This window comes from Mastomys coucha, unplaced genomic scaffold (assembly GCF_008632895.1).
Source record: "Mastomys coucha isolate ucsf_1 unplaced genomic scaffold, UCSF_Mcou_1 pScaffold21, whole genome shotgun sequence".
In the NCBI taxonomy this organism is placed as follows: Eukaryota; Metazoa; Chordata; class Mammalia; order Rodentia; family Muridae; genus Mastomys; species Mastomys coucha.
Genome location: NW_022196904.1, coordinates 96,785,017 through 96,803,774, shown reverse-complemented (window position 1 = coordinate 96,803,774; position 18,758 = coordinate 96,785,017). Strand labels below are relative to the sequence as shown.

At 36.7% G+C, this 18,758-nt stretch overlaps 2 protein-coding genes across 2 annotated transcripts; both read right to left on the bottom strand.

Moving 5' to 3' along the window:
* Positions 1-11,675: 11,675 nt before the first annotated feature.
* Positions 11,676-12,621, bottom strand: LOC116100820 (olfactory receptor 502-like). Its single transcript, XM_031384549.1, has one exon. The coding sequence runs from the start codon at positions 12,618-12,620 to the stop codon at positions 11,676-11,678; it is 945 nt and encodes a 314-aa protein (XP_031240409.1). The 5' UTR covers position 12,621.
* A 4,659-nt stretch (positions 12,622-17,280) lies between these two features.
* On the bottom strand, positions 17,281-18,225 carry LOC116100819 (olfactory receptor 478-like). Its single transcript, XM_031384548.1, has one exon. The coding sequence runs from the start codon at positions 18,223-18,225 to the stop codon at positions 17,281-17,283; it is 945 nt and encodes a 314-aa protein (XP_031240408.1).
* Between the last annotated feature and the right edge of the window lie 533 nt (positions 18,226-18,758).

Genomic DNA, 18,758 nt, shown 5'->3' with positions numbered 1-18,758 from the left:
GAAGAGTTTAGTGCAGAGTTCTATTAGACCTTCCTCTACTCAAAGAATAAACAGGCTGAGAAAGAAATTAGAGAAACAACACTCTTCACAATAGTCACAAATAATATAAAATACCTTGGTGTGACTCTAACTAAGCAAGTAAAATATCTGTATGACAAGAACTTCAAGTCTCTGAAAGAAATCAAAGAAGATCTCAGAAAGAAAGATCTCCCATGCTCATATGCTCATGGGTTGGCAGGATTAATATAGGAAAAATGGTCATCTTGTCAAAAGCAATCTAGAGAGTCAATTCAATCAACTAAATTCTTCACAGAGTTGGAAAGAGCAATTTGCAAATTCACATGGAATAACAAAAAAACCCAGGATAGCAAAAACTAACCTCAACAATAACTTCAAGTGGAATCTACATCCCTGATCTCAAGCTGTACTACAGAGCAATTGTGATAAAAACTGCATGGTGTTGGTACAAAGACAGCCAGGAAGATCAATGAAATAGAATTGAAGACCCAAAAATGAACCCACACACTTATGGTCACTTGATCTTTGACAAAGGAGCTAAAACCATCCAGTGGGGGGAAAACCCTGCATTTTCAACAAATGGTGCTGGCTCAACTGGAGGTGAGCATGTATAAAAATGCAAATCTACCCATACTTATCTCTTGTACAAATCTCAAGTCCAAGTGGATCAAGGACCTCCACATAAAACCAGATACAGTGAAACGTATAGAAGAGAAAGTGGAGAAGAGCCTCAAACATATGGGCACAGGGTAAAAATTCCTGAACAGAATACCAACAGCATGTACTGTAAGATCAAGAATCGACAGATGGGACCTCATTAAATTGCAAAGCTTCTGTAAGGCAAAGGACACTGTCAATAACACAAAAAGACAACCAACAGATTGGAAAAAGATCTTTGCCAATCCTATATCCGATAGAGGGCTAATATCCAATATATACAAAGAACTCAAGCAGGTAGACTCCAGAGAACCAAATAATCCTATTAAAATGAGGTACAGAGATAAACAAAGAATTCTCAACTGAGGAATACTGAATGGCTGAGAACCACCTAAAGAAATGTTCAACATCCTTACTCATCAGGGAAATGCACATCAAAACAACTCTGAAATTCCACCTCATACCAGTCACAATAGCTAAGATCAAAAACTCAGGTGACAGCAGATGCTGGAAAGGTTGTGGAGAAAGAGGAACACTCCTTCATTGCTGTTGGGACTGCCATCTGGCACAACAACTCTGGAAATCAGTTTGGTGACTCCTTAGAAAATTGGAAATAGTACTACCTGAGGACTCAGCAATACCACTCTTGGGAATAAATCCAGAAGATGTTCTAACATGTTATAAGGACACATGCTCCACTATGTTCATAGCAGTCTTATTTATAGTATCCAGAAGCTGGAGACAGCCCAGATGTCCCACAACAGAAGAGTGGATGCAGAAAACATGGTACACTTACACAATGGAATACTATTCAGCTATTAAAAACAATGAATTTATGAAATTATTAGGCAAATGGATGGATCTGGAGGATATCATCCTGTCTGAGGCAACCCAATCACAAAAAAACACACATGACATGCATTCAGTGGTAAGTGGATATTAGCCCAGAAGCTTGAAATACCCAAGATACAATCCACAAACCACATGAAACTCAAGAAGAAGGAAGACAAAATTGTGGATCCATCGATTCTTCTTAGAAAGTAGAACAAAATAGCCATGGAAGGATTTACAGTGACAAAGTATGGAGCACAGACTGAAAGAATGGCAATCCAGAGACTGCCCCACCTGAAGATCCACCCCATATACAATCACCAAACCCAGACACTATTGTGGATGCCAAGAAGTGCTTGCTGACAGGAGCCTGACATAGCTGTCTCCTGAGAGGCCCTGCCACTGCCTGACAAATACAGAAGTGAATGCTCACATGCCTCCATTGTACTGAGCACAGGGTCCCCAATGAAGGAGCTAGAGAAAGGATCCAAGGAGCTGAAGAAGTTTGCAGCCCCATAGGAGGAACAACAATGTGAACTAACCAGTACCCCCAGAGTTTCCAGGTATTAAACCACCAACCAAAGAGTACACTTGCTGGGACTCATGGCTCCATCTGCATATGTTGCAGAGGATGGCCTAGTTGGTCATCAATGGGAAAAGAGGCTCTTAGTCCTGTTAAGGTTCTATGCCACAGTAAAGGGGAATTCCAGGGCCAGGAAGCTGGAGAGGGTGGGTTGGTGACCATGGGGATGGGGGAGGGAATAAGGGGTTTTTGGAGTGGAAGCCAGGAAAAGGGTGAACATCTGAAATGTAAATAAAGTAAATATCTAATTAAAAAGGAATATTTGTAAGAATTAAAGGAAAGTTACTTGTAAAGTGAAAAAATGAAAAAAAAAAAGGGATATTAGAGAGAAGTGGTCTATGGGAACTTTAGAAATTTCTCTGGTGACAGTATCTGTTCCTATGATAGAAATGGTCATGGTGTTAACAACAGATTTTCCTTCTACTTACATTAGTCTTTATTTCCTACTTTACCTGGAAACCTCAACAGGAAAATGGTATAGATCACAGCATCAATTCACCTCATCTGGGCCATAGGAGTCATGGCAACTCTATCTCTCTGGTCCCCATCTAAGAGTCTGAAAGTTCTGATTCCTAATATTTTTTTAATTCATAGTTTCCTCTTCTAGTTTTCTGCATAGTTGGTTTACATGATCTCTGTCTCCTGCAGACCCAGAGTTCACTTCCTAGAAAGTATCCCAGAATGATAGGTGTTAAAATTATCTAAACATTCCACTGGACACCAATTGTCATCACTTCCATTTTTCAACCTAATACACTCTTTATAATATTTTTCATTATTGAATGGATATCATACAATGGCTCTGATTTTGACAATCTCATGCATGTATATATATATATATATATATATATGTATATATACATATATATATATATATATTGAGAAAATATCCACCTCTGCTACTCAGAGTTATCTCATTCTTAATACTTCATAAATGCCATGCCCCAAATATCTTGTTCTTCCAATCTGCTATTTTTGTGATACTTCTCATGCATCCATTGCCTTAATCTTGTTTCTGTCTAGTCATATTGTAAAATTTTGTGTTATCAATTTTCTGAAAAGTGCTATTCTAAAATTCCAAATGAAAAACATGAAACTTCCTTGAGCCTAGTGTTGTTTGTTACACCTGCTACATTTAAACTTAGGTACCAAAAAACAGGGTCAAGCATGACCTTTGTGGGGATAGAATGACATGGTTCCTGCCCCTGGGACAGTGTCAGCAGATGTGGGCCTCCATGAGTATTAATATCTACCATGGCCATAAGGCTCTTTGGATAATAATTGCATATTTTCAGATCCCTCCAAGGAATGTCCTCCTGTTAATGTTAATAACTCCATGATAATCAGAGACAGCATGAGTCCAGGAACAGAAGCTATGCCTAATTTCTTAGCCAAATGGTAAATTCTGGGACTTTCAGAACAGTTCTAAAGGCTGTGTGGAAAAGAACTCTAAAAACATTAGATTGAAAATATATAATTTCTCAGCTATGCAAAAAATATAAGGATGCAATATGAATTGTATAAGGAGCTTCACTAATCCAAAGGATCAAAGGGAACTACATTATGAACCAGCTTGTCAGAAGAATACAAAGACAGGCAGATACAAAAGTAGGAAAGTTCCTGAGATCCAGGTCACCCTGGAATACTGGGAATCCAGGCCCGGTTGTGGTAGAAGTGTTAATTTCAGGACAGCATTCCAACCACCTATTTTAGCATTTGTGCTTTTCAGAGGCAGGCAAAACTCTGAATTCTTTTGCAATATTAAATGGAAATGTGGGCTTGTGGTCTCCTAAGAATCAAAGGGCTGGGTTATGTGGTGTTGACTCATAGGAAAATCAAAAAAAAAAAAAAAACCCTGGAAAAAATTAATGAATTATTATGTAAATGAAAAAAACATTTGAAACATGAAAGCATTTTTGGTCTACATAAGATGAGCTAGCAGAAAGCTACAGCCGCTCTTTAGAATTTTCTTTTTCTTTTCTTTTTCTTTTTCTTTTTCTTTTTTTTTTTTTTTGAGGCTGGGGAAGTGGTCTTGCTGTCCCTCCTAGCTTTTTTTATTAGATATTTTACTTGTTTACATTTCAAATGTCATCCCCTTTTAGCACCCACCCCTGGAACTCCCTATTCCACACTCACTCCTCCATCATACCCACTCCCATCTCACCACCCTGGAATTCCCCTACACTGGGGCATCCAGCCTTAACAGGACCAAAGGCCTCTCCTCCCACTGATGTTCAACAAGACCTTCCTTGGCTGTATATGCACCTGGAGCCATGGGTCCCTCCATGTGTATTGTTTGGTTAGTGGTTTAGTACCTTGGAGCTCTGGGGTCTGGTTGGTTGATATTGTGGTTCTTCTTATGGATTGCAAACCTCTTCAGTTCTTTCTGTCCTTTCTCTAATTCTTCCACTGAGGGACCCCATGCTCAGTCCAATGATTGGCTGCAAGCATCTGCCTCTGTATATGTCAGGCTCTGGCAGAGCCTGCCAAGACACAGCTATATCAGACTCCTGTCAGCAAGCACTTGTTGGCATCCACAATAGTGTCTGGGTTTGGTGACTGTATATGGGATGGATCCCTAGGTGGCACAGTCTCTGGGTAGCTTTTCCTTCAGTCTTGGCTCTAAACTTTATTTCCATATTCCCCGCCCCCATGACTGTTTTATTCCCCTTTCTAAGAAGAACACAAGCATCCACACTTTGGTCTTCCTTCTTCTTGATCTTCATGTGGTCTGTGAATTGTATCTTGGATATTCTGAGATAATTTTGGCTAAAATCCACTTATCAGTGTGTGCATACCATGTGTGTTCTTTTGTGATTGGGTTACCTTACTCAGGATGATATTTTGTAGATCCATCAATTTGCTTAAGAATTTCATTAAGTCATTGTTTTTAACAGCTGAGTAGTACTATTGTGTAAATGTACCACATTTCTGTACCCATTCCTCTGCTAAAGGAAATCTGGGTTCTTTCCAGATTATAAATAAGGCAGCTATGAAGATAGTGGAGCATGTGTCCTTGTTATATGTTGGAGAATTTTGGGGGTATATGTTCAATAGTGGTATACTGGGTCCTCAGGTAGTTCTATGTCCATTTTCCTGATGAACTGCCGTACTAATTTTCAGAGTGGTTGTACCAGCTTGAAATCCCACCAATAATAGACATTTGCCTTTACATGTTACTTGACCTTCTTCCCTCACTGCTTTTAATATTCTTTCTTTGTTTTGTGCATTTGGTGTTTTGACTATTATGTGATGAGAGGAATTTTTTCTGGTCTAGTCTACTTGGAATTCTGTAGACCTCTTGTATTTCCATGGCATCTCTCTCCTTAGGTTAGGGAAGTTTTATTCTACAATTTGGTTGAAGATATTTACTGGCCCATTATGTTGGGAATATTCACTCTCTTATATTCATATAATCCTTTGGTTTGGTCTTCTCATTGTGTCCTTGATTTCCTGGATGTTTTTGCTTAGGAGATTTTTGCATTTTGCATTTTCTTTGATTGTTGTGTCAATGTTTTCTATGTTATTTTCTACCCCTGAGATTTTCTCTTCTATCTCTTTTATTCTGTTGGTAATGCTTGTGTCTATGGCTCCTGATGTCTTTCCTTGGTTTTCTATCTCCAGAGGTGTCTCCCTTTGCGATTTCTTTACTGTTTTTCTTTCCATTTTTAGATCCTGGATGGTTTGGTTCAATTCCTTCACCTGTTGGGTTGTGTTTTCCTGTAATTCTTTAAGGGATTTTTTGCATTTCCTCTTTAATGGCTTCTACCTGTTTACCTGTGTTCTCCTATATTTCTTTATTTATGACTTTCTTAAAGCCCTCTATCATCATCATGAGATGTGATTTTTTAAATCTGATTCTTGCTTTTCTGGTGTGATGGGCTATCCAGGATTTGCTGTGGTGGGAGAACTGGGTTCTGATGATGTCAGATAGCCTTGGTTTCTGTTGTTCTTGTGCTTGCCTCTTGCCATCTGGTTATCTCTAGTTCTACCAACCCTTGCTGTCTCTAACTGAAGCCTGTCCCTCCTGTGATTCACATAGTTTCAGAACTCTTCAGAGTCCAGCTGTCTCTGTGATTCTGTTATTCTGCAATCCTATGATTCTGTGGTACTGGGTGTGTCAGAGGTCCTGAGAGTCAAACTGCCTTTGGGATCATAAAATCCTGTTGTGACCAAGATCCTAAGATCCTGTTATGTCAGAGCTCCTGTAGTCAATCTTTCTCTTGGTGTTGCAGGGGTGGGTGGGGAGCCATAGTCCTGAGTTTGCTCCAGGCACAGGTACAAGATGTAAGGAACTATGCTTCTGGCTGGGTAGGGGTTTGTGTTTCCTTGGTTTCTGTGGGGGTCCCAGCTATTCTGGGTTTTGGGAAATATGTTGTAGCTTCAGCTGTGTTCTTGAGTATGTCAGAGCTCCAGTGCTCCGGAGTGTGTCCAATCTCTTGGCCTTTTCAGAGCATTTCCTCTGTGATCCTGTGTTTTTGTGATCCTTTGATCCTGGGCATTTCAGATGTCTTAGGAGTTAGGCTTTCTCTGGGTGTTTAAGAGTGGGTGCAGAGCCAGCACCCCAGGTCTGCTCCAGGTTCAAGTTCAGACAGGATGGAACCTATGGCACTGGCTGGGATGGGTTCCTGCATCTCTGGATCCTGGGGGACCCTGTAACTCTGGGTGTTGGGGCAGATGGTATGGTCTCTCCTGTGATCTTGAGGGCTTCAGAGCACCAGGGAGTTGAGCTCTCCCTGGATGTTGTGGGAGTGGATGCAGAGCCAGCACCCCAGGTCTTCTCTGGGTACAGGTTCAAACTGGATAGAACCCATGCCACTGGCTGGGTGGGGGTTCCTTCATCCCTGGATTCTGGGGGTCCCAGTTACTCCAGGTGTTGGAGCAGATGTTGTGGCCTCTTCACCTGTGAACCTGGGCATGTTAGAGCACCTGGGAGTCAAGCTTCCTCTGTGTTTTTTGGGGCTGGGTGAGGAGCCAATGCCCAAGGTCTGTCAGGGTTCAGGCTCAGACTGGAAGCTAGTTTTAAATTTTTAACTAGTGATAAGTTTACACCCAGTAGTAGGACATAACACCACAGTGACCCTTTGTGCACTTTGTTGCATTTCTATATATCTTGGTATGACATCACAGCCAGTAGTGACATAGGACTGAGGTACAGTCAAGACACAGACCATGTCCACCACGAATAGGATTGTTCATGTTGTGAACTACAACCACAAGACTTTCTTCTCTCTTCCCAATTCTCTTCTTCATTTCTGACAACATACAATGTCTTCTTCAGCTCTTAGTTTTGTCTCTTCAAAAGGTTTATAAGTGATATAACACACTTATGTGTATGTTCTTAGTAATCTTTCTTTTTGTTCTGATCTCTGTATTCTCAAATATTAATTCTATAACTCTAATTGATTAATTTTTACAGTGATTGGTTCCATTTTCACTTCTTATCTATGCCATTATATTTGATGTATCATTTAGACAGTATAGGGCTGAGTCATTCATTTTTCAAAATCAACTAACTGAGCCATCTCTCCAGCCTCTCATACTGGGTTAGAAAGAATGGGGAGAAAGGGTATTAATGAGGTTATAAATTGTTAGATGGTTTAGTAGGTAAAAGTGCTTGCCACTCAAACCTGATGACCTGATTTTACTTCTCCAGACCCACATCAATGTTTTCTGGGATATTATGCATCTGTATTTCCAGTACTTCTATTTTGAGATGAGAGAAGATACAAAAGAATCTTCTGGAATCTTGATGCCAGCTAACCTGGAGTATACATTGCAACAGAAATAAATGAAGTTATGCCTTAAAGAAGTTAAAATTAGTTAAAAGATCTTATAATGTTGTTCTATGATCTATACATGTGCTTTGCAATGCATACATACACACACACACACACACACATACACAAACAACAACAACAGAGTAACAAAGGAAAGGAAAATATTAAACCTATCAGTTTGACTTCATGGTTATCAGATGAGAATGCATCTTAAAGATCAATTTTATTATCTAACAGATAAATGCTTTGTCTTGCTTCTTTAAATGTATTTCTATCTGTAATTTCAAAATTTAATCCAGATATGAATTCTTCTGCATATCTCTAATCAAGATTGTACACAGCATACTGTATGTGTACACTACAAGGATCTGGAGGTTCTCCTCAGGATTGGCCTCTATTTTCTCTTAGTTTTCAATAGAATATTATTAAGTCTACTGTTTTAGCTGTCCCCTTTTTCCTGGACATTGCTTTACATTATTTTCCCAATGTTGATGTTTTCTACAATATTTCTTTGACCATTGGTTCATGATGATACTGTCATTGTTCTCTATTCCTATGACAATACTGTCGTAAAACACTAAGCAAAACGAATTGTGAGAAAAGGGTTTAAATAGATTATACTTCAATGTCATGGTCCATCATTCAGGTAGGAACTCAAAGATTAAACCTGGAAGCAGCAGCTGGCAGAGACCATATGTGAGCAGTGCTTAATGGATTGTTTTCCAAGTCTTGCTTAGCTTGCTTTCTATAAGGCACAAGACCCCTGCCGAGGAGTGGCATTACTCATAAAAAAGATGTGTCTTCCCACACCAAACATTAAACTAGCATTGATTCATACATGTACCCATTGACCATTCTGATAGAGGACTTTTCTTAACTGTGGTCCCCTGTTCCTGGATAAATCTAGATGGTTTTATGTTGATGTAATAACAAATCTAATCCATTCATCATCTCATTAGGCTGCAGGATGGCAGGGGAACTCATTTACACAGAATAATTACTAGCCCAGCAAGAAATTACAGAAAGGAGTATAAGGTGAATCACCACTCCTACCCCACTGAGCCACTGAAATTAGGTGAGTTGTGAGGTATTAGTTCTTTGAGTTTTATGAATTATGTGTGACCAGAATAGTGACTAGATGTATACTTCAGAGATGGTTCTAGATTCTGTCTAGCTGATGATTAGTATGAACCACCACAATATTACTTAAGCAATTTCTATTACATAGTAAGTAATGTAGTATTTTAGTTTGAGAAATAAAATAATTTATTTAGATATATGGCTATGGCTAATGCATGAAGAATAAATTAAAAGAGAGTAAGAACAGAAGAGGATTATATTAGGCTTTCCCATATAAACAGGATATATATATATGTATATACATATAAATTACATATAAGAATACACGATGTCTCAAGAGATATTCAATATAATTGTTCCCTGAATTTACATTCACAGAGGAATAAAGGGAGTGAGTAGGGGAGTTGAAGAAAAGTGGCAGGAAAGACACACACAAAAGGAGAACAACTTAGAGGCAGAGGCAGAGACAGACACACAGAGATTATATAGAGGTTAAAAAGAATAGAGTCAAATGTCCTTCCTCTTCTGAAGACCTCTGTCATGAAACACTTTTAGCTAATTGGACAATGACCATTCACATTATGAAGAATTAACTATTTCAGTCAATGATTACTAAATGCTAATCACATCAGAGGTACATGTAGAACCAATTATGTGGTCACCACATCCTAGTCAGGTTCATACATAATATTAAACCTCTTAATGGTTGGTTGTTTTCTTGTAAAGTAAATGGTAAAGGATTGGCTTGAATCCTCCCTATCAGTGAAGAAGAAGGAAGTAGTAGATTCACGCTGACCAGACCTGCAAACCTTTTACTCTACTATAAAAGTGAAGACAGAAGAGAGATATATCAGTTACTTTCAGGCTTCTGAGTCAATAAACTGATTAGATGACATGGTCTACTACTAGAAAGGAATGAATTGGGAGTAAAAACAGTGTAGAGGAGAATAAATGAAAGTGTTAGTGTCATGTATACATAATTTAATATTCTGTGGGAAGGTGTAGAACAATTGTAACCAACACAAACTAGGCTTAATTTGCATCATTTAAAAAATGTTTTTCTAAGCATCTCATACATCATGGAAATCTAATGTGGAGCTCCCCAAAACAAGTAGCTAATATTCAATTCAGAAGCTAATCTACCTCTTATGGATGTGCAAAGGCCTTTCCAATAGATGATTCTATTCAATAAAACTTATCAATCAATTTTTTACATTTCATAAAAATCTATATCCTGTTTCTTTCCACTTGATTCATGTTATCCTAATGCAAACCAGCATGTCAAGTTCAATGTTGAAGAGCTGCATTATGCTTGAAACACAGATTTAATGGAAAGAAAATTAAGAAACCAAATATCCTTTTGGTGAAAATCTCTAAACTACTTAGTCCTTCTCGTTGTCTTCAAAGAACGTGTCTTAAGGATAGCAAATAATAGGAGGATATCTTTCAGCTTGACCTTTTTCTTACACTGTAATGCCTCTTCTTGTCCTTTGTAAAACATTCAGCATCTGCTGAATCCATGCTTCAAATAATGATATTTTTCATTTGGCCATTTAGATATTTACTTTTTTCATTTATTTAAACTCAGTGTGTAGTAAAGCCTATCACGATCCTCAAACAGTGAGAAAATTGAAGATGAGTGGAAAATAGCATTACTTTAACTATCACCATCAAAATTTGAGCATTGTACTAAAATTAGACATGAATATTTAACAATCACACTGAAAATTAGCAAGGCTATGCATTAGATAAGGGAATCTTTTGTTTAGTGTTTAATTTAAAGAAGTCTTCCTAAGATGCCCAATGATGTACAGACTAATCAGAGGGTCACCCATATGAAAAGAATAGTGCATTGTGGGTTGTGACATTATATGTGCCTAAAGTTAATGTGCTTTTGAATTAAGAAAAAACATCATGAGAGATGAGAAGCAACTTGTCAGACATAATTATAAATGTAGATCTTTGACAAAGTTGTCAAAGCACATACTTGAGAAAAGACGTCATTTTCAAAAATTGATGTTGGGAAAGTGCAAGAGCCATGTGCAGAAGAATGACACTAGACCGATAATTCATCATCTGTGCAAAAACCAACTCCAAATGGACTGAAAACTTCAATGTGAAAACAGAAACTATGAAACTCCTTAAGGAAAATATAAACAGTCCTTGGCAAAACATAGATATAGGAAATTACTTTCAGGGTAGGAATCCTTCTGCACATGAATTAATGTCAATAACTGACAACATAGATCTGATGTCTATGAGTGTGAAACTCCAGTCCAAACATATGATTGTACTGCAATAATAACATCCTCAGCAATTTTATTTTCTGTTTCATCCTGTCATTTTCTAGCTAAATAGATGAAATACTCTTGATTTCACCTGTAGTTACTATATATACTTGAGGGTAGCTATTATTGAAACTGGACATAGACTTAAAGAATTAACCACTCAATAGTTTTTATACATTGGGAAATTAAAATATGAATACAACTGAAAATTTTGATATAATTTTGTGTGGAAATTTTTTGGTTATACATAAAAATTATTAAATATAATTTACCATGAACATGTGATTTGGCCTGGGATGTGTTTACACTCACAATTTCCATTTACTAGTAAACTTCAAGTCTAGCTAAATACATCATAACATGTATTTCTTTTAATACTATGTATATGCTATGTCACTATTATACAGAATGGGACAAAATAATGAATTAGCAGATATCTTAAGAGAATGGTTTTTTACTAAGATGTCTCTTCAAAGCATCCTTAATCTCATTATTCCTAAGGCTGTAGATAAGGGGGTTCAACATGGGGACAACCACCATGTAAAACATAGACATAACCTTGTTCTGCATTGTGGAGTATTTGGACTTGGGCATCACATTAATGAATATGACAGTTCCATAGTAGAGACTGACAGCTGTGAGGTGGGAGGTGCAGGTGGAGAAGGCTTTTTGGCGGCCTTCAGTGGTGTGTATCTTCAGAATGGTGATAAGGATGTAGAAATAGGAGATGGCTATGACAAACAGTGTGGTAATAGTGACTGAGCCTGCAGAAAGTGAAATAACAACTCCAGAGACACTAACATCAGAACAGAAGAGTGCCATCAAAGGAGCAAGATCACAGTAAAAGTGATTGACAATATTGGGTCCACAAAAGAAAAAAGAGAAAACATAACCAGTAATGAGGGAAGCATTAAGAAAACTCCCTATATAAGATCCTACAAGCAAATGAACACAGACTTGTGCAGACATTTTAGATGAATAAAGCAGTGGGTTGCAGATTGCCACAAAGCGATCATAAGCCATGGTAGCCAGAAGGAAACATTCAGCTGACCCAAAGAAAGCAGCTGAGCCAAATTGGATGCCACATCCAGTGTAGGAAATTGTATATCTCTCCACCAAGAAATTGACAAGCATTTTGGGTGTGACAGAAGATGAGGTGCCTATGTCAACAGAAGCCAAGTGGCTGAGAAAAAAGTACATGGGATGATGGAGCTGGGAAGAGACTCTGATGAGAAGGATGGTGCTGAGGTTCCCAGACACAGTCACCAGGTAGATGCACAGGATGATGGTGAAGAGGAAAACTCTGAGGACTGGGTCATCTGTTAATCCCAATAAAATGAACTCTGTCACTGCAGTGTGGTTCCCATCCTCCGGGAAAGCCATGGGACAGTGTGGCTGCTGCCAGATCAAGGCTGTAATGGAGACATTACAAAAGAGTATTTTTAAATACATGGCTACTTTTCATTAACAGGTAGATAGAAGTTTTTACAAAAATATATCATTTAAAATATATAATTGTGGTATTATATTGGACAATCAGTGTTTTTGTATTGACTCATAAATTTCAAAATTAAATGCTAGATATTTTATTTAAATAATGTACTTTTAATTACATTTATATATTATAAAATATACCTATTGGTTTGAAACTATGTTAGTGTGAGAAATCACAAAACAGTTATCATATGTACAAAAAATAACTTTACAAATGTAAAATTTGTAATGAGGTCTTAAGTAATTTCTGAGTTTTAAGAATCCTTTCCAAATTACCTCTACTGGATTTAAAATATTATATAATAATCTATTGCCATTTCCATAATAATATTAGACTCTCAGTGAATGAGTTTTCTAATTGATAAAATGTATGATTTGAAACGTTAAGGAATGTAGCCTTACATAGGAGCACTAGAATGAGCAGGTGAACCCCAGGTAGAATGTGTATGAAAAGTGGAAATAAACTGAAGAGCACATCATAATTTAGGAAAGGAAACAGATCAGCTCCTCAGTAGGAAAAAAAGATACACAGTTAGGGATGGGGCTCAAGTCTATCAGCTGTCTGATTGCCATAAGACCAATTTATATGGTGAGTACAGGAAAGAAATAAAAGGGAACTCATGCTAAAATTATAAACGAGAGGAACTACTGTAAATTTAATTAATGCTGTAAACACTTACCATTGACTTTTTACCAAGTCATTTACACTACCAGTATGCAGATTTTTTTCTATTAGAGTAGCATGGACTCTCACCAAATCCTCTCTTCAAATAATTGATGCTTTCTAATTGCTACAAGATAGAATGAAATAATGATTGTCAACAGAATGTGCAGGTAAATATTTAGCCTTGAATGTTACATTTACCCAGATTCACCCAGCTATGAGCAGGCTGACTCTCATCTTGAGATCTTCAGACTGTGAACTTAGAACATTTAGTCAGTAAACAAAATCTGTATTCCAATGAGATATTTGTTATGAAATCATCAACCTAGCAGGGCAGTGATGGCACATGCCTTTAATCCCAGCACTTAGGAGGCAGAGGCAGGCATTTTTTCTGAGTTCAAGGCCAGCCTGGTCTACAAAGTGAGTTCCAGGATAGCCAGGGTTACACAGAGAAACCCTGTCTCGAAAAAAAAAAAAAAAAATGAAATCACTGACCTATGCCAAAGCTAAGGAACTTATCAACATTTTTTTTTCTTGAGTGCTGAGCTCACATGTCATTAGAGACCATGTGGGTTTCCAGTCTTCTTAATGTTTGGATAAATAAGGAAGCTTTGAGAGCTAAGTTATATGCCTAATTAGTCACAGGAATTTAACTTAAAGTATGTTGTTTCAGTTAATTTTTTTCTTGATTACACCTGATTTGTATGTGTGTTTATTTGTGTGCATGTGCATGTGTGTGATGTGTGTGTTTATTTGTGTATACATACATACACACACATACATACATACATACATACATACATACATACATACATATATACATACATTTTAGAGGTAAGCCAGGATACTCATGTTTTGAAATAAGGATTCATTATAAAGCATGAAGTCTGGATAATTATAAGGTGATTTTATAGTTTCTTAGCTGCCACCCACAATCATTCTTCACTAATGAGAATAAGTCTCTGAAGAACTGTGGGATTTGTACTGACTCAAATCCCCAAGGACCATTATCTTAAGTGAAAATTGTTCATTTTTCATTAACAGAATTTTCAAGGAGTCAATCTGATTTGTCTTTTTTTATGCCTTTATTTTATAATTATTAGAATATATGATAACAAATTATCTCAGGTAAATATTGGTACTAAGTCCACTTAATATTTTATTTTAGTGGGTATTGAGTTAATATTCACTAATTAAAATAGACAACATTGGCTTCTTTCATTCAGTATCTTTTCATTTGTTTAAGTATTTTGTAGTGATTAATATAATATACTTTATTAGGTACTTTGAGGAGTACAGAGTTGGAGAGGATATAAATTTGACTCTCTTGTAGATGGGTATCTTAAAAATATTGTCAGACATTTTTTCATGATGCATGTGAGAGTTCTTTAAACATTTAAGAATCACTGTATTTAAGGAATCAGCTAATGTTAAATAGATCTTGGCCAAAAGAGGTATGAAAGTTGGTTAGTGCTCAGTGATCAGCCACATACATCAAGGGTGTATCAAAGATAGAGAGAATGATCCATAAAATTAAGAGTTCATGATAAAAATCATGATAAAATCATATAAAATCATGATAAAAATCATGAACTCTTAGCCAGAGTGCTTCTCTGCTTGTTCTAACACCAGAAATAAAATCTAAAAAGAGGCTTTTCAAAGAAAAAATATCTGCTATAAGTACTGGCATCATGAATTTTTCAGTTGTGAAACTTTATGAGATTTCATTTTTCATTTTCTGTTAATACATGTACCGGCTGTCCATTCACTTTTCAGTGAATGTAATACTATTGTGTATTTTGATGTAGTTTTAGATCTTGAATCATAGTGGTTTTTATTTTTCTTCTACACTGTCATTGTCCTCTCTGTTTATTATCCTGGGTTACTCATCAAGTTTGTAGTTTTTCTGTGTTTCACATAGATAATTGGGGCTTGTACATTTATATACTCAATTAGTCTTGATATACCACTTGTTCTTGACTATATTACATCCAAGTTCAAGGACTGAGCTTCCATCTTCCTCTAGCTACAATACTTGAAAGGTTTGTTTGTTTGTATCTTCCCTTTATTCTGAGGATCTATGTAATATTTATTGGTCAGTTCTCTCCATAGGACATGAATAAGTTTATGATACTTACTCCTTCTCATTCCCCAACTCATATTAAAATTAAATTAAATTGTAGCATTTCTCCTGAATTTCAAATTCTTTAACTGGAAAAAAGACATATTTCTGTGTGTGTATGAGGGAAGCTTTATCTCCTTCTACTTTTGTGTGGATTTTGGGAAATGAACTCAAGTCTTTGGCCTTTGTATTAAAAGTTTTAATCCACTAACCCAACTCACCAACATGAAGTGCACATATATAAATTTTAGGTTTGCTTCCATGTTTTGTTACATGTTTGAATGCTTACAGATAGATTATTTTGTCAACTATTATATAATATCAAAGATATACACTTTATCATTTGCTTCTCTTGTGTGAATCACATTGTTAATTAAAATGAATAGCTCTGTCATTGTATAAACAGAAGCCTCAATGGTATAAAACATGCACATGAGTGTAATATTATATTCACACAACTAATTCACCTCACATAGATTCTCTCTTGTTTGACACCAGTGTCGTGACATCCTGCAAACCTTCCTCAGCTATTAAGTTCTTGCTAAGATCTGTATCATCACCTTGCTTGTGCCACATCAACCTCTCACACATGACCTTGGTTTCTGTTGTTTATTTTTGTTTTTATCAACAGTACTGAATATGTTCTAATAGACTAAATAACTTATCTGTTAGTTTTATTATCAAGATTCTGTGTTAGAGGACAAATTTCACCCTTACCAGCTCTCATTTATAACTCTTTCCACTAGACTAGATTAATATTTGTGAGATCGCTGGACACAATTCTGAAATGCATGAAAATGAAAGTAAGTGAATAAAAATATCAATGCCTTCAGCTCATCAGCAAGAAGGTGGAATTTGTTTCTGAAACAATAAAATACAGAGGAAAAATGAGCAAATGTGATAATCACCCACATATGAAGGTTGATTTCCTCTCTTCTAAAGACAGGTTTCAAAGGAGATATAGCCAGGTTGGCTGCCTTGTGCACATGAGGATGAGCAGCTTGACAGTTGAAGTCTTTCTAAAAAATATCCTATTCTCAGCCTCACTGTTGAACTTATAATCTTGATTCTCTGTTTGCTTTCCTTACAAGCTTAAGAATCCAACTTGATCTAATATAAAAACAGAGCTTTTGCTCCTGGGAAAGACTCAGATTAATAAGGGATAGACTTTCTGTTCTTTTCTCTGGACCTCGCACTAAGCCAGTGCCACAGCTTATACCACAACTCTGATTCTTATGAGTATGCAAAACCCATATCTCACAGGCAACATTTCTTTAAAAAGGAATATTCCCACCAACTTTATTCCCTAGTTGTTCTCTATCATTTCTACCACAATGTACAGAGTTTTAAAGATTTTCCACTAGACTCCACCTCTCTGATTCTAGCCCTTCATAATAGCAGTAGGAAACAAGCATTTAACAAACACTTGAGACTTTGTGGACAGGTAGGATACAGTCTGTAATAGAGTTAACTATGAAGTATTAGAAATAATGTGGAAATAACTTCAAACTGTTTTGATCAGATAATAGTTTATATGATTCAATTTATACTGTTAATTAAATCTTTATTTTAACTGAAAGTAACTACTTGTGACCCTGTAACTTCTTTTGTAATATGAAAATTGAATTCTGATATATATTGTAATGCTCCACAGTTACTAATAATACATCAATAGACTGTTTCAATCACAGACACTCAACTTCCTTTTATTACTATACCTGTGAAGTATTGCTATATCAGTTGCTACAACATAACAGATATCTCTAAGGAAAGATTTTCCTACCAAGGTGTCTCTTCAGAGCACCTTTAATATCATTATTCCTGAGGCTGTAGATAAGGGGGTTCAACATGGGGCCTACCACCATGTAGAACACAGATACCACCTTGTTCTGGTCAGTGGAGTAGTTGGACTTGGGCATCACATAAATGAACATAACAGTTCCATAGAACAGAGTGACTGCAGTGAGGTGTGAGGTGCAGGTGGAGAAGGCCTTCTGTTTGCCCTCAGTGGAGCGCATCTTCAGGATGGTGATGAGGATGTAGGTATAAGAGATGGTTATGACAAATATCGTCACCATAATAACTAATCCAACTGTAAATGAGAGAACCATTGCAGTGATACTGACATTGGAACATGATAATTTTAATAATGGAGCCAAATCACAGAAAAAGTGATTAATTTCATTAGCTCCACAGAAAACTAATGAATAGAAGCATATAGTAAAAGAACAGCTATCAAGAATGCCACCTATGTAAGCCACAAGGAGCAACTGGACATAGACTTGTGTGGACATTTTGGTTGAATAAAGCAGTGGGTTGCAGATTGCTACAAAGCGATCATAAGCCATGGCAGCCAGAAGGAAGCATTCAAGTCCCCCAAAGAAAGCAGCTGAGCTAAGCTGGATGGTACATCCAAAGTAGGAGATAGAGTTTTTCTCCACCAGGAAGTTGACAAGCATATTGGGTGTGACAGAAGATGAGTAGCCTATGTCAGCAAAAGCCAAGTGGCTGAGAAAAAAGTACATGGGGTGATGGAGTTGGGAAGAGACTCTGATGAGAAGGATGGTGCTGAGGTTTCCAGACACAGTCACCAGGTAGATGCACAGGATGATGATGAAGAGGACGACTTTAAGAACTGGGTCATCTGTTAAACCCAATAAAATGAACTCTGTCACTGTAGTGTGATTCCCATCCTCCAGAAGAGCCATGGGACAATGTATCTGATGCCAGATCAAGGCTGTGATGGAAACACTATAGAAAGAAATTTATGAATACCCTTTTGCATTAACTCAAACATGAGATTTTCATGAATAAATATATCATTCAAAGAGAATTTGGCAGTTTAATCACTTTTACTCAGACTCTTTGTGTAAATACATTTATTCCCCATTAATGTGACTCAGAATTTTAAGTACAAATGCTATAAATTTTTCTTAAAATAATATACTTTTATTTTTAATTTATATTTTTATATATAAATATTTTATTTTTTAATTTGCTTTAATTTATAAAACATACCTATTTGGTTTTATATATAAAGCTTTCAAATGTGAGACTAATTTAAACATCAGAAGTTTTAAATATCACATGAGTTAAAATATAAAACCACAGAATAGTCTGAAGAAGCTTAAGTAAGGACTAACTTTTAATGAGTACACACTAAACACCAGTACAAACATAGAATTTTAAGTATAGTTCTTTCATTTCCAAGAGGTGTTATTAAACACTTTTATTACTTTTG

Bases quoted from the DNA above. Each gene is read 5' to 3' on its own strand.
- LOC116100820 (XM_031384549.1), bottom strand. From the start codon at position 12,620: ATGGCTTTCCCGGAGGATGGGAACCACACTGCAGTGACAGAGTTCATT.
- LOC116100819 (XM_031384548.1), bottom strand. From the start codon at position 18,225: ATGGCTCTTCTGGAGGATGGGAATCACACTACAGTGACAGAGTTCATT.